We start from the raw sequence: 16,066 nt of genomic DNA on the forward strand, positions 1-16,066 counted from the left end.
TATCAAATGGTGCGTAATATTTGGCAAGAAGCCAGTGTATTTGTGATTTTTCCTGATTTGAGTTGTGACGACCTATCTGGTAAGGTCCATTATATATATATACACACACACACACACACACACACTCCGATTGAGGAGGTAATTACTAGCTGAGAGCATGAGTTTATTGTTGAGAGGAGGATTTTACCACGTATTTATACTTGTTATTTCGTTTATTTACTCTGACTCACATTTGTTACTTTTACTGTATCTATCTTATTGGACCACTAGTAGGTATCGATGTTGACCCCTCGTCACTACTTCTCTGAGGTTAGCCTAGATACTTACTAGGTACACGTTGATTTACGTACGCATGCTACACTTGCTGCACTTATTATGCAGGTACATATATGTCTGGTGGTCTTTTGGGCGCAAAAGCGCGGCTATTGCGGGGACTTTACTGTGAGCTGCATTCCACTTTACGATCTGCAGCCTGCAGAGTCTCTATCAGAGTTATTTATATTCTCCTGTCTAATTCGTATTCCAAACAGATGTTGTATTTTGTTATATTTCCTAGTTGATACTCATGCACTTGTGACACCGAGTTTTGGGGGTTATTACGGGTTGTTTATTATTGTAGTTTGTATAAATATTATCATTTACCCTGTAAATTCTATTTTATACTATTTAATTGATGGAAATTATGATTTCAAAGTAATAAAATGAGTAAACAAGTTGATCAATCACTGTGGGCTCGCCTGACGGCGGTGTTAGGCGCCATCACGACCTTTAGTGGATTTCAGGTCGTGACATTATCGCATAGTGTTGGTGTAATGGTAGAGTGCTTTTTTATGTGTCGGGACAGTGAATGACTTGAAAGAAGGATTTTTCAGTGCATGATTTAGAGGTTCAATATTTAATTACAGCAACGGAAAGGCAATCGGACTATAGATGTCCAGGTTTGGTTGATGAAGTAATGAGACTTGATATTTTTGTAGCGTGGTGGAATTCTCATATGTGATGTGGTGTCATCATCCTTGTTCGAACACATTAGGGTTCCTCGGTGTTATGGTCTTCTTTGATTTGCCTTTGGGGCAGGGTGTTGTGAAATGGTGCCTGAGGAGAGGTTGTCAGAGATAGCGGTGTGTAGCAGTTCAGAATTGACTTGGTATTTCTAATGTTGATGGCTCGAGAAAGATGATCTTCTAGGAGGTTTAGAATTGGTAGCAATTCATTAGTTCCGGTGCTACAAGTATGGATTTGATTTGAGGAAACATTGGGCAGCTAAGTATGAGGAAGGACATGGCGGGAGGTGTCTCGCGGTGGTTGAAATTACTAGCAGGTCAAGTACGAGAAGCGGGGGTCGAGAAGTTGCTTAAAGAAGATGGTTTGACCGAAGTGGGAGTGGCAGAGTAGTGTATAGATTATGTGGTAGGATAGCCACGTGCTTTGAGAAAGTTTAGGGCGATTTGGGAATCGTGATGGAAGGTGATTTGGCCTACGTATTTTATTTAAGATGGTGGCTACTATACCGAGGGAGATTGGATATGGCAGAAAGGAGTTTGCTTGAAATGAAGAGGGGTGTGAAGATTTGATTATTTTTTCGGATGCAACGTGACTTCGAGTTTGGAAATGCATTGTCGGACTGTCAGTTGATGTCAATGGGGGATGAACAGACTTTTACAGCTGGTTGGCGAGCATGGGCTCAGGAGAGTTTACTGATTTCGTGGTAGTTGTACCCAGTGCAGCATCATTGGAAGATGTCGATAAGGAATTCCACGGGTGGGTGATCTCCTGTGAGCAGATTAGCGGTTACGTGATTCTGATGAAGTATCTGTGAAGATTTCTACTTACTACGGGACAAAAGGTTGAATATGCGATTGTGGCAGTTAATTCGGAATGTTAATGAGAAGTTTGAAAAAAGATTTCAATGAATTTGGCGCGTTAAAGGTGCGAGATCATGGTAATTGAGAAGGAGGAATCCTCGTGGGTTCTGGGTTTATGTAAGGGTAGCTTAAAGATAAGTGGGGGAGCCACACCGTCTATGATTGGATCATGTGGTTGTCTGCTTGTGCGGTTTCTGGTTATCAGTGTATTGGTAGGTTATTATGACCGAGGAATAAAAACATCAGGGGCAATTCAGGCAAACAACTTGATGGATGTGTGCTATATTTGGCTTTATCAATTCATGTTCAGGTTTTTGGGAAGACTCAGAGTTTATGCTTTTTTTGGATATGATGTACAAGGGAAAGCGTTTAGCCGATTGCTTCTTTGAGAGGGTGTTCACGTACTAGTAGAGCATAGGAGTTGGTTATATTTGTGACTAGGTCAAAGTGGGTGACTCTCGATGACAGTCCTAGTGGGTTCATGAATTAAAGTGGAGTGCCTAAGGATTTTGGGTCCGTTGTATGGCTAAGGATCGAGTTGTTGCAGTGGATTATGAAAGGGGGCTTGGAGTGTTCTATGTTATCATCGGGCCTGCAGGGCAGTATTAGAGGAAAGGGAGAAATAACTGCGGATTTGCGGAAGGTCTTTCAGAAAGGGTGTACCAGTTGGAGATGCTATTGTGCGTATAAGGAAGGTACGAGACGGTTCATGGGTATTGAGACGGCGTGGTCTCGTGAAGTGTGTCACTCGGGATGAGTGAAAAATAAGTTTGTTATATTTTGAATGGGGCTATTATTATTTCTAAGGTAAGTCAAGAGTAAATTGGAAGAAGTTGTGTCGGTTAGTAATGGGTCGAATCAGCATGATTGTGGCAATGATCAGTTCCTTCAGCGTGTTAGTTATACAGGTGATTCGTGGTTATACGTGTGGGCTTGACAGCCACACGTACAGTTGCATTATGGCGGAAGAGTTATGGCGGTTTAGACCACGACTTGAGGTTTGTATTATCTACGGTCGCGGGGATTCAGTTGCGTGTGGCAATGGTTCTTCTGAAAAGAGTTAAGTGAAAAGAGTTAAGGGACAGCCCCGAGCCACGCAGGGGAAAAGAAAAGAAAAAAGGCCCCGAGTTCACCGAGCTCGGAGAAAAAGAAAACGAGAAGGAGGCTGGTTCGTAAACTAAAGGAAACCTCCAGCTCCCGAGTGCTTGACTCGGAATCACTCCTCCGGCTTAGAGGCGAGCACGAGGAGGATGAAATCTTTGTGGCCCATGAACTATCTGTCCCCGAGGAACGGGTGGCAGTCGAGGGGGAAACAGAAGAGAATCCTCCTCAAGTTCGCGAGGCTGATGCCGAAGACTTACGAGATGCCAGCTCTGCCCTGCCAGGTGTTATAGATATTTCGGGGTCGCCTTCGTTCACATAATCAATGTTTCATGAAGCCCGAACGACGAAGGAGCGATCCCATGAAGGGGTCCATGGAGTGGATGATCTCCTCCGAGGCTTTTTTTTATGGTGTGGACTCATCCGCCCCGGAGGATTTTACCGGCTTGGGTAACTTAGAGGTGCCGAGGAAAAGTCCACCCTCGGAGGCTGGCGGGTCGAGCTTGAGCCCAAGATTGACCGATTGGTTCCCCGCTCTGAGCATGGATCCAAGTCGGGAGTGGATTGTCGTTATCACCGTTCTGGAGGATGCTCGGATCCTTTATGCTCCTGTAAGGATAGCCAGTTACCTCCGATGTCTGGTAACCGAAGAAGACTAGGCCAAAATGAACGAGGTAGACGTGCCATGCCGGTTCAACGAAGCACAACAGGCGTTGAATCGGGTAATACTTAATTATTCTCGATAATTTTAATATCTCTTCTAACATTTGAAATAATTTTTGATAATTCTAATATCTCTTTTCGTATTTGCAGGTCTCAGTGCTCCACCACGAAACCTTCCTCCGGTACCGAGATGAGCTGAGCCAACTCGAGGCCAAAATCAAAGAGCTTGCTGAGAAGAGAGGCATGTATAAGCTTCTCAATGAGCAACGTGAAGGAGAAGTCAAGAGCCTTAGAGCCGAGTTGGACGCGGCCAAGAAAGAACACACCGACTTGTTGGAACAAGTAAAAATCTTTAAAGTTAGTGATGATGAGCTAGACACGGTATCTAATGGTCAGAATCCACAGGTCCAGCAGAAAATTGATCGGGTCGACCAGCTCCGGGCTGAGATGGACGAAGTCAAGGCCATGGCCGAGGAGTGGAAGGGAAAGATGGACTGATTGGCTTCGGAAAATGAGACTGCCTAGGAGCAACTGGCCTCGGTAGAGGCCCAAGTTCGATCGATGAAGGAGAAAGCTGAGACCCGGTCTCGAAATATCGAAGACCTCCAATCCCAACTGGGCTCGGCTATTGCCATATGGGATACCCTTACCAGGGAGCTTGAAGCAGCCAAGTCAGCGGCGAAAACAACCAGGGCCGACGCTGAAGAGATGGTGGCCCAGTACAAAGCCGATGCTGAGGTAGCTCAGGAATTCCTAAAGGCCATTGTCAAATATGTGAAGTGGCAGTCCCGAAGGGAGGCTCTCGAAGAGGTTCATGCTCAGGGATTCGATTTATCGGCCGAGCTCGAAAAGGTTAAGAGGCTCGAGGTCGAGGCCAAGAAGTTAGCGTACCCCAAGGATGAAGAATATTTTGAGGGTTTGGGCGGATCCGAGGCAAGGAAGACCCCGATGGCCCCGGTGACAAGGACGGCTTCGGCAAAGATTAAGCTTCTTAGGTTCCTTGTAGATTTTTCTTCGTTTTTGTACTTTTACATTTTGTTGAGGCCGTTTGGCCTTTGTAAAAATTTATATTTATATATATATATATATATACAAGGCTTTTTTCCTTCAACAAATTTCAAGCCTGATTCTTTTTGATTTTTCTTTTATGATTGCAAATATTTTGGATGCCTTAGCACATAATAATTAGGTCTTGTTTGGAGGTTCGAACAATGTTCGTTCTCGATTTTATTTTACTTAAGACTCGTGGGGGCTTGGTATGACCACAAGATTTTCCCAAAGTGTTTACTTAGAATTTTTTATAATTTTACTGAGGGTAGCCTTCGAACTGGTTTAGAAATTTTGAAGGCCTTATGTTTTGGATACGGATCTCGGACGTCTCCGAAGCTTTCTAGGATGGTCGTAGTCTTTTAAGTTTGGGTATTTCCCAATGGGCTTATTATCCCCGAGCTTCATCGCCCGAGCTGTCCGGGCTTACCGATGACGATAGTCCCCGAGCGAGGGTGATCTCTTCGATTCAGACGGAGGTGGCCCTTGGGGCCGATGTCCTTAAGGTACAAAATTCAATATTTCTTGAGAGACAAAATATACATCTGCAAGGTAGAAACTTTCTTTTATTTCTGTGCAACATACAAAAATTGCAAATGTGTACAAATTTCATGTTGTGTCTTAAGTGGTCTATGTGGACACAGTTCATTTGACCTTTTGGCCCTTACAACAAATCCTATCCATCAAGCCCAGACTTGTTTAAGAATGAAGTTTTCTTCCTTGCTAAAATCATTACCTGAGGGTGATGGCCCCCAATATTCGAGGCCGATCTTTGAGAGGGCTAGGATATTGTTGATGTGAACCTTGACTCCGATTCATAGTCGGTCTTCAATTCTAAGTTAGCACGATACACAGTTGCCTTGTTAAAAAACTTGCCGGTAAAAAATAATTTGGGACAAAACCGGTTCAAGGGAAAAGGAGTACAACGCATGCTTTCAAGCCTAATAGTTGCATCATTCCTTGGTCGTCACCTTCAAGTGTTAGTCCAATCCGTAATATATTTAAAGAAAGGTAATGAATGGGGTCGTACCTTAGCAATAGTATCGTTTTAAGTGGGTTATGTTCCAGTTGTTTGGTAGCCGCTCACCATTTGCCGTTTCAAGTTTGTACGATCCTTTGCCAGTGATCTCAATAATTCGATATGGGCCTTCCCAATTCGGTCCTAGTTTCCCTTCATTCGGGTTCCGGTTGTTCAGTGTCACCTTTCTTAACACTAAGTCCCCGACATTGAAGTGTCAGAGGTTGGCTCTCTAATTGTAATATCTTTCGATCAGTTTCTTTTGGGAGGCCAACCGGATGAGGGTGGCCTCGCGACTTTCGTCTAATAGTTTCACGTTCATATTCATGGCCTCGTTATTTGACTCTTTGGTTACATATCGGAACCTGGGGCTCGGTTATCCTACTTCAACCGGTATAAGAGCTTTGGCATCGTAGACCAACGAGAATGGGGTGGCCTGTCGAAACCATTTTTGATCATAAGTCCCCGGTTATTTTTGACTGCGATCGCTTCTCCTTTCATTTCTCACAGGGTTTCATCCAAACCTGTTACCCCTATGATCACCGTTATACGGTTGATACCGATCCCTACTTAACCTTGGTTCTCGATCAATGTCTCTTTGGGATCTGTTACTAGCTCAGACGGGATAAACATACCCGGAAAGGCCCCAACCTAATCATCTTCGACCCTAGTTTTTGATTGATATCGGTTATGCACATCGGCCCAAGTTACAGCCGGATATTCTACCAGAGTTTGCTTCAACTGTAGCGAAGACAACAAGCTTCGAGTATTAAGTCCTTGGGTGAAGGCCTGAATGGCCCAATCGTCTGCCACCGACGGAAGGTCCATCTGTTCCATTTGAAACCTTGATACAAACTCCTTGAGCATCTCGTTATCTCTTTGCTTTACCTTGAAAAGGTCTGACTTCCTGGTCTCGACCTTGATGGATCCGGCGTGTGCTTTTACAAAAGCATCTGCAAGCATAGCAAATGAGTCAATAGAATTGGGGGGTAAGTTATGATACCATATCATAGATCCTTTCGACAAGGTCTCTTTGAACTTTTTTAGCAGGACAGATTCGATCTCATCATCTTCTAAGTCGTTCCCCTTGATGGCGCACGTGTACAAGGTCACATGTTCATTTGGATAAGTTTTTCCATTGTACTTAGGAATTTCAGGCATGCATGACTTTTTTGGGATCGGGTTTGGGGCTGCGCTCGGAGGAAAAGGTTTCTGAACAAACTTTTTGGAGTCTAGGCCCTTTAATATCGGTGGTGCTCCGGGGATTTGGTCGACCCTGGAGTTGTAGGTCTCCACCTTCTTGTCATTGGCTTCAATTTTCTTTTCTCCCGTTTCTACCCATTTGGTCAATTCCTCGAGCATCTTTATTATCTCAGGGTTGGTCCCAGGTTCAGCTTCATTTGGCCTATCTGCGACTGGTTCATTTCTGCGAGTGTTTTCCTGGGATGATTTGGGCATAACCCTACTGGGAGCGCGACTTTGGTTCTACAGTTGAGCTATCGCTGCATACTGAGTCAATAAGATTTTGAAGATCACCCGTAAGTTGATCCCATCTCCTTCACCGTCATGAGTATTTTGGGCCACCGATCGGACTTCCTCGTGGACGCTGTTCTCGGGATCGGTAGGCAAGTTCGTGTGGATGTCTATATGTGAGTTGGCATTGATCGGGTCTGTGGCCGGAATTCCATTGGGATCTACAAAGGGCACCTCGTTACCGAGCATTATGTTATCGTTCTCTCCATGGTGGCTAGACTTAGCATCCGTGTTTAGAGGGGCAGGTTGGGAGTTCGATATTTTAAACGTTGACATGAAATCAAAGACACTTCAAAGAACAGTGTGAAGTAGGGTGTCTTATGAAAATTTGTATCAAATTGCCACTATTATTCTTAGCCCCACGGTAGGCGCCAAACTATTTACCCTTAAAATCGGATAAAAAATAAATTTATAAGTGATTTTAAGGATACGCAGATTAATTTGATATAAAACGATAAATTGGGTTAGAATGAACAAATAGAAATACAGTAAATTCAAACCACGTGAGGTGGATGATTCCAGCTTTATTGAAATATTCACCCTCGATCCGGGCTCACGGTGGGTAATATTGATGAATAAAAGAAAAAGCTTAGAATAACAGTGAAAATAATAGTATATTGCCTTGGAATGCGTGTTACAATATGTTTAATGAATTATCAGACCTCCTTTATATAGTAGGGGAATCCTACTCTAAGTACAACTCTATAAAAGGTAAAAAAATCTTCTGTTTAACTGATTGCTGGTTCTACATTTTTACGTGTCGAGATCCGCGCTATGATATCCGGCCGGTCGCGAATATTACGGCCTTCTGTTGGTCGTGCTTGATTGCCCGACAATGTTCTCCGAAGTCTCTAAGTATTTGGATCGATCTCGAATCATGACCCCAATATTCTCGAGGGCAGATAATTGGCCCCTGAACTCTGACTCGATGAGACCCTTGTTTCGATTCCGATCCTTCGCAATCATATCTTGAGCTCATTTTACCCCGTTGGAGGTCGGAGTGTATCATGAGCTCGGATTTTACCCGTATACAGATATATTATACAAGTAAGTTAATGAGATAATTTTAAAATATATGTATGATCATACAATTATTACTTTGTGGGGTTGATGCTGAAAATGATAGTGAAATCTTAAAAAATGAAAGATGATAAATCAATCCTTGGCTTTTGGGATTTTATAATACAATTGATCGTTCCCACATAATTGTACGTTTTTCCATGTATAATTATTTATTCATGTTTTATTTTAATATTATTATTATTATTATATAATACGGTGTATTTTATGATTCGATATACACATACAACGCATGTGCAGAGAAACTAGTACACCAAAAACATGTATTTATTAAATATATATTATGACAAGAAGTAAAACTTTAGAACCTCTATGTACAAATCCAAAACCATGACACAACACAAGTTTAGTTGTAATAATAGACCGACACAACTTGCAGAAAATCCCTAGTGCGCCGTTGTATATGAGGAATAATTGCAGTCAAGGGTGTTTATGGTTCGGTTTGGATCGGGTTTTTCATAAAAAGAAACCAAACCAAGTAAGTCGGTTCTTCAAATATTGAAACCAAACCAAACCAATTAAGTCGGTTTTTTATCGATTCGGTTTTTGTCGGTTTTTCGATTTTTTCGGTTATTTATCGGGTTTTTCTTAAATATGAAACATACACTACCAAACACATATTCTAGAGACTACATTTTCAATGTAACACTATCAAACCAATTGCTCTTTGAAAAATCTATCATTTACCAAAATATATTGATGATAATTGAATCAACTAGTGATGAATAATTTAAGTACTCAATTAAAAATTGATTATTTTTAACATGAAATAAATTCTTGTACTTAGCAAAAGAAAACTACCAATCAAACTAGAATATAAAGGCAAAGAATTAGATTATTATAATAGCAAAAAACTAGAGTAAAAATACAAATAACTAATATGTACTATAAAATTTTAGAAACTTTATTTACACACACACACACACACACACACACACACACACACACACACACACACACACACACATATATATATATATATATATATATATATATATATATATATATATATATATATATTTTTTTCTGATTAAAATTAAAACCAAACCAAATTTGATCGGTTTTTAAAATTCAAAACCAAAACCAAACCAAACCTAAAAAGTATCAGTTTTTTTGATCGGTTTGATTCGATTTTCGATTTGATTCGATTTTTCAAATTTTTATGAGCAACAAACGACCTGGTGCGATTTTTCGAGTTTTTATAAACAGCATGAATCAAACTAAAAAGTCTTCAAGCAATAGGCTTGCTTGGCGATGGCGATTTTAAGGAACATTCAAGCTAAGGTAGCTGAAATGGATAACTCCTATTCCTTTTAAGTGTGACCAATGACTGTCAAAACAGGTGATAGATAAGTACTAAAATTTCTTTAACTTTCTCACTTCACAATAACATTTTAAAACTTAGTTGATCTTTTTTTCTATATCCTAAACTGATAGCATATATTTTGAGATGCTAATTGCTAATGGAAGGATAATTAAGTACTTTTAATATCAGGACAATAATTTATAAAGGATAAAATCCTTTACCTTTTCCTCTTTATACCCTTTTATTTTTGGGGGGTTGGTTGGGAGGAGTAGACACTTCCATGACGAGTAGTAGTAGATATATTATACTAATAGAAATGATAGTGAATAGCCTGTTTCTATACAAATACTCATTTCATAAGAATTTTTAAAATATTATTTTAATTTAAGTATCATGTTTTGGGCTTGCGTTTTAGTATTGGGCTTATAGGTTCAAGAATAGTCCAATATAACCATGGTTTAGGTGACTAGCAACTCAAGCCCGTTTAAATCTTAACACACCATGAACCATGGGCTTGTACTAAGATCAAGATCCAGAAAGAATAGATTAAGGATTTAAGAGTGCCTTTGAATGTTTGAGAACTAAAATTCGTATCTAATTAAGTTGCAACTTCCTCATTATTTTACGTAATACCATGCTAGGTTTGAAGGTGATATGATAATCATGCTAAATTGACTGCAAGATTAGTCTATTGTCTCTAGAGAAATTGCATCATGCAACTTATTAATTTTGTCATTGACATAACCTGTTTAGTTTCTCTTTTTAGAGGAAAAAAAATCACTAAACCTTCCCGTACACTCCTAACTTATTTTACCTTTCTATTTTTTGCTTCAACCAAACTCAGTTAAAATTTATTGGCTCGATTAATTTAAAGTTACGCCATATAAAGCTCACTATAGGGGTCTTAGTGCTCATATCAAGGAGGGATCCATTCTCAGGGTTCCGAATTCATCGGTTCGATTAGTCCAATTCGCATCGTAAAAAGCATTATGCGAAATTGTAGCACTTCGTATTAAAGAAAACTTTATTCTTTGAACATTTAACATACTTTTTGACTACCGAACTTACCCCACATATTTATAGAAAATTTTGGAAAAACAAAAGGAAGCTTTTAATTGGCTATTTCTTTTTCTTTTCACCCCGATTGGCAATATTTGAAGCTCTCGATTTTTCACACACACACAATGGTCCGACCAAAGAGATATTTTAGCTAACTTTGGCTGTAGTCCTTTGCAGTAAGATCTTTTTTATTTTTTCTTTTAAAAGCAGACAAAAAAGACAAAACCCAATCCCTCCCTATTGAAATACACAAATTTAGACCCTTTTCTTTTCTTCTAGTAGTCCTCCTCTTAGGGGATAAGAAGGCAATAGGGTTTTCTATTTTCATTCTCTCTCCCTTTTTGAGAGCTCCTTAAAAAGTCTCTTCTTCTTCCCCTCTCTTGGGTGAAGAAAAGAGATAAAAAAATATAAAAAAACTTTTGTATTCCAATTTTACATAATCCCTGTAATTTTTAGAGAGAAAAAAGGGTTTGCTCTAAAAATGGATTCAGCTTCTGCTGCTTATTTGTCAATGGTGGATCCTTTCTTGGTTGAAGCCCTTCAAAACCCACGTCATCGTCTCACCAGTATGTGCTCTTCAACATAGCTTTTATTTTTTCTTTTTCCAGCAATTTTTGTGTAATTTAGTGACATGTGTTCCTATTCCTTAGGGTTAGTTTTAGGGTTCCGGGTTTCTGTTTTCTTCGATTTTATTGGGGTTAATTGTGCAGAATTGGGTTTATTTTTGCTTTTGCTGGTCTGGGTTTATTGTGATTGTTGTGAATTTTGGTGGGATAGATTTGCTGTAGATCTGAATCTAATGATAACCAATTGAGCTTCTTAGTATATATTATTTGATGACGTGTTGGCCGGGCACACGCAGCGTGTGCGCACCTTGACTATTCCACGGGTACCTGTTAACTCCTGCCAAGGCTTAGGCAGATGTGAAGAAATCTAGTGTTTTTTGTGGGAAATGAACCTGAGACCTCATGGTTCTCCTACCACTTTATTAACCACTAGGCCACACCCTTGGGTTGAGCTTCTTTATATATATGTTGTGTATGTAATTGATTCTCTGTTTTGTATAATTTGGTTTGGTTGAGAAGTTGAATTTAGTTTGTAAATATGGTCAGATTGAGCTAAGCGCTGTGTTTCTTTATGCTTTTGAGATAATGGGTGACTAGAACTTCTTTATGTGGACTTAATACAATGTGAATAATATACGTTGCATGCCCATTAAAAAATTGGTTTAGTTCCCTGCTCTACTCATAGTGTGGATGCCCTATCTTGCTTTACTGTTATAGTACTAGAAAGAGCTGTGGGATGTATGTTGATTATTATATATGAGAGCTCCAAAGTGTTAATTAGCAATTTAGCATAGAAGTGGAAGATTTAATTCTCTACTGATGGATTGACCAACAATTTGTTTTGTTGATTTAGTATGCTATTTAGTCTGTCTTTCCTGATAGTATAGTTACTTGACATCAGTTCCTATTTTATTTGTTAGCGTTGGGAGTTCTATTGGTAGGTGTTATACTAGATTACAGTGAACCTTTACATGCTCATTCTTTAATATATTTTTGTGTCTCTTATTAGAATAATTACTCTATAGACAAAAAAGTATTTAAGTCTTTTTTTTTGCTGTTTGGCAGTTCTACGAATGGAACTTGATATTCAGAAGTTCTTGCAAAATTCTGATTTGCAACATTTTGAGTTCCCACATTTCCCTACTTCCTACCTCCGGCTTGCAGCGCACCGTGTTGCTCAACACTATGGTTTACAGACTATGGTCCAGGATAATGTGGTGGATGGTCAGGGAGCCAAAATTCTGGTGACAAGAAAGCCTGAAAGTAAATTCCCAGCTGTGCGTTTATCGGACATCCCACCTAAACAATCTGACAATGACAAATATGAGAAGATGAAAATTGTAATACGACCAAGACCTAGTAAAACTTCCTCAAATGATGATGATTCGGGTCCTAAACGCAGTCCAGTGAGAACTGTGGAAGAGAGAAAAGAGGAGTATGACAGGGCACGTGCACGTATTTTTAATAGTCCTATTAGCTCTGAGTCAAGAGACACATTAGCTCGTGTTGCTTCTGACATCAAGAACCTCATAGATGAGAATGAATGTTCAAATAGGTTATTCTTGGATATGGAGAAAAGCCTCATCAGCAGGGAAAGTGGTACTTCATCTCGTGTTGCCATCCTTAGGGACAGGGAGAAAGAGCTGAGTGACCCTGATTATGACAGGAATTATGTTAGGTAAGTTATCTTGGGTGCTATGCCTTCTTTAGTGATTTGTATGATATATTTTTGTATTCTAAAATGCTCCATCTCAGTTACTGGAATTTACTTTCAGTCCTTTGTTTTATTTTGTATGATTTAGTTGTTATATGCAGCCTGTACTCTGCTTCTGTTTGATCTAGTTAATTCTGCTAGTGTCTTTTCATGACAACTGGCTATTGTTTGGATGCTTGAGCAGCTGTTCTTTCTTTTGTTAGACCATTTTCTATTGTCAAAATTACATCAAGTGCTGGCGTATTGTCTGTATTAATTTGACATATAAAGGACTAGTATATTGTTAGTTTTCTTCTGATAGTAACTTAATCAAAAAAGCATGCTTCTGAAAGTATTGCATGATTTGATATGGGATTTTGATTGCGTGGCTTGCTGAAAAGCTATATTAACCATCTTTGTTTGGATAAAGTCATTAGAGAGAATCTTTTAGAGTGATGCATTTTTGTTCTGTAATTTCTAGTGTGTTTATAGCTGATACACCAGAACTGGAGCAGTGTATGTGCATTTACACGTCTTGAACAGTTAGCAGCAATGAAATTTTATGCGAGTGAAAATTGTTGTCTTAGAGAGTATCTCGCACTCTGGTTTGGCATAATTTCTGTTCTCCTCCTGACCTTTTGAGCAGCATTACGATTTAGATTTTTTCAGCACCACTACTTAAGTTCCGACTGTGGAAGAAGTTGGGATTGAAATTTGACTGTGTAACCTAATATGTTAGCAAGTTTGAGTTGTGGAATTGGAGGAGTCACGTGGTAGGTGATGCTGCATTAATTAAGCAGTTAGGTTAGAATGTAGATGATGCTTCATCTATATGTAGATATACACACTTATGCAGGTCAAACAAATGATATACAAATGCTGCACCTTGTTCTGCTATAACTTATAACATTAAATAGTGTCTGAAGATGATACATCTAATTGTCTTTCAAACTGATGCAGATACGTTAAGAGTGTCCCGACTGGTCAGTGCTTTAGCTTGGCACCTTTTGATGTGCAGAAGTTTCAGCCCCCATATGTGCATTATGATGCTGCTTTTCCTCAGATGAGTCAGCTGCCCAATGCTCAAGCTTCACCGAACTACAGGAACCCTGCTCTTGGCCCGTACCATGCCATGGGATTAAATCACACCTCCAATAATGGAGTATTCATGCAGTGGCCAACCCAGAGCATGATTTATGCACATTCATATGATCAACTTAGGCATGCTTTCATTCAGGTACTAATCAGTTTCATGTCCCTTGAATGCTATTTCCTACTGGAATTCAATTGGCAATCATTATGATTCATAAATCTGGGCCTTATACTATAAAGCGCCAACTTTTTTGCTGTAGGGGTCTGTTGGGAGTACCCTTTTTGGTAATTAAATGAGTAATTGTCAAATAATATTTCAACAAAAGGAAATGCACGTTATGTCAAACTATAATTTAGTATTTTAGAAGATGAAGTATGTGGAACTCTGATTTAGAAGCTATAAGTAAATAAAAGTATCGATTTTATGTTGAAAGCAATATGTCGTTTAGCTTTAGGTGTTAATAATGGGCTTGTTTATGTTGATGCCGCATGCAAATGTAGTGCCATACTGCCATGTGGAGGTGCTCTTCTAGGGGCTAATGTCTCCCATGGCATTAGTATAACATCTTAATTGCCAGTTATCCTCTATTCTTCTTATCACAGGCCCTATGTTTCAAGAACTGCAGTTTACGTATAATAAATATATATTGGAGTGGCTTATATGTTAATTATGGCAGCTGTACTATTAGCTCCAAGTGTGTCTTCCTTGTTACGCATGCTGAGATAATATTAATGTCTTGTAAATTGTTCTTTTCTTCGCATTTTGACTAACTATATCTCTATGGATGCACCTTTTGGGAGAAATAACCAATGCCATCTCTCTCGGCAAATATTATAGGAGATAAGTGTATATTATTATGGGGCTCCTACTTTTTGGAACTCAACCACACTGTTGATGCCTTGATGGTGCATGCCTGCATATTGTACTATGAATACTCCTCAACCCAATGAAAAGGGAAATTTGCAGAAAAACTTTGCTTTTGATTGTTCTAATGTGTGTGGAGAGTTGTGCTTGCAGAGTTGTTCTTGTCTTTGGTCTCTCTTTTATTTATTCATCTATTATTTTTTTGACGTCTGTGATCTCTGTTAACAGCATGCAACTTAAGTAACTGATCCAATTCCTCCTTTTGTTTTGTTGCAGCCCCCTTTCTGTCAGCAACCGCTGAGTTTTGGTTACACCCAGACCCACAGTTGATGGTCCAGAAATGGTTCAGAGGATGTTTCCGCTGGGAATGTAGTTTTTATTCTCTCTTAGTGTTATCCTGGTCTAGGTTAATTGTGATAGACACTATTAAACTTGGTGCTGCATTAGTCCCTTTTGCTTTCATTTTTTGGAAATCAGTTCAATTGGAAGAATTAAGTACTTTCAGTATATTTTGCAGTAATACTTCGTATGACCTATATGCATTTGCTGTTATTACTCCGTCTTCTTTTGCGTCAATACACAAACTTCCCGTTAAAATATCAGGAAGACTACTGTATTTTATTTTTCTGAGGGTTTATTAGTGCAGCGTTGAGGAAGAGGACTTCTGAGTTAAGTGCTTTAACTACAATATTCAGGAACCTTGTGTTATGTGTGTAATATTCAGGAACCTTGTGTTATGTGGGAATGGCCCTATGGGTTTATAAGTAGGATTTGCCATTTTACAGAACTTAAAATTGAAACTATGACTGACCAGAAGAAATCCTTTGTTCTTTCTGGATTTGGAGGAAGATCGAGTAGTATAGGAAGTAGAATAACTAAGAAAAATATTTTTAGAGGTGAATTAGATCACCCGGAAAATGCTTCACATGTAAAATGGTCATGTATTTATTACTCACTTTATATTAATTTCTTTGGCATAATTTGGTTGAACAGGTAATTGAAGAAAAAAGGGGACGATTTCGATAAATAAATTAGATAATTTTAAAATAAACAAAAGTACCCGTAACATATTTGTTTTTGTGTTCATTGACCAAAAAAAAAAAAAAACACAGAAGTGTTGAACAAATTGGGACAACGGAAGTACTAAACAGGCCAGAAATTATTATGTTTGTTGTTCT

At 39.2% G+C, this 16,066-nt stretch overlaps 1 protein-coding gene across 1 annotated transcript; it reads left to right on the forward strand.

The window, feature by feature from the left end:
* The first annotated feature begins 10,943 nt into the window (after positions 1-10,943).
* Positions 10,944-15,446, forward strand: LOC107760960 (uncharacterized). The gene is made up of 4 exons (XM_016579112.2): positions 10,944-11,238; positions 12,304-12,916; positions 13,892-14,168; positions 15,165-15,446. The coding sequence occupies exons 1-4, from the start codon at positions 11,154-11,156 to the stop codon at positions 15,216-15,218; spliced, it is 1,029 nt and encodes a 342-aa protein (XP_016434598.1). The 5' UTR covers positions 10,944-11,153; the 3' UTR covers positions 15,219-15,446.
* Positions 15,447-16,066: the final 620 nt, after the last annotated feature.

The sequence above is a fragment of the Nicotiana tabacum genome, chromosome 24 (genome assembly GCF_000715075.1).
Source record: "Nicotiana tabacum cultivar K326 chromosome 24, ASM71507v2, whole genome shotgun sequence".
NCBI lineage: Eukaryota > Viridiplantae > Streptophyta > Magnoliopsida > Solanales > Solanaceae > Nicotiana > Nicotiana tabacum.

Excerpts from the sequence above, each read along its gene's own strand:
- LOC107760960 (XM_016579112.2), top strand. The coding sequence starts at position 11,154 with ATGGATTCAGCTTCTGCTGCTTATTTGTCAATGGTGGATCCTTTCTTG. Across the intron at positions 12,917-13,891 it reads TATGACAGGAATTATGTTAG|ATACGTTAAGAGTGTCCCGA; the intron begins GTAAGTTATCTT and ends AAACTGATGCAG. Across the intron at positions 14,169-15,164 it reads TTAGGCATGCTTTCATTCAG|CCCCCTTTCTGTCAGCAACC; the intron begins GTACTAATCAGT and ends GTTTTGTTGCAG.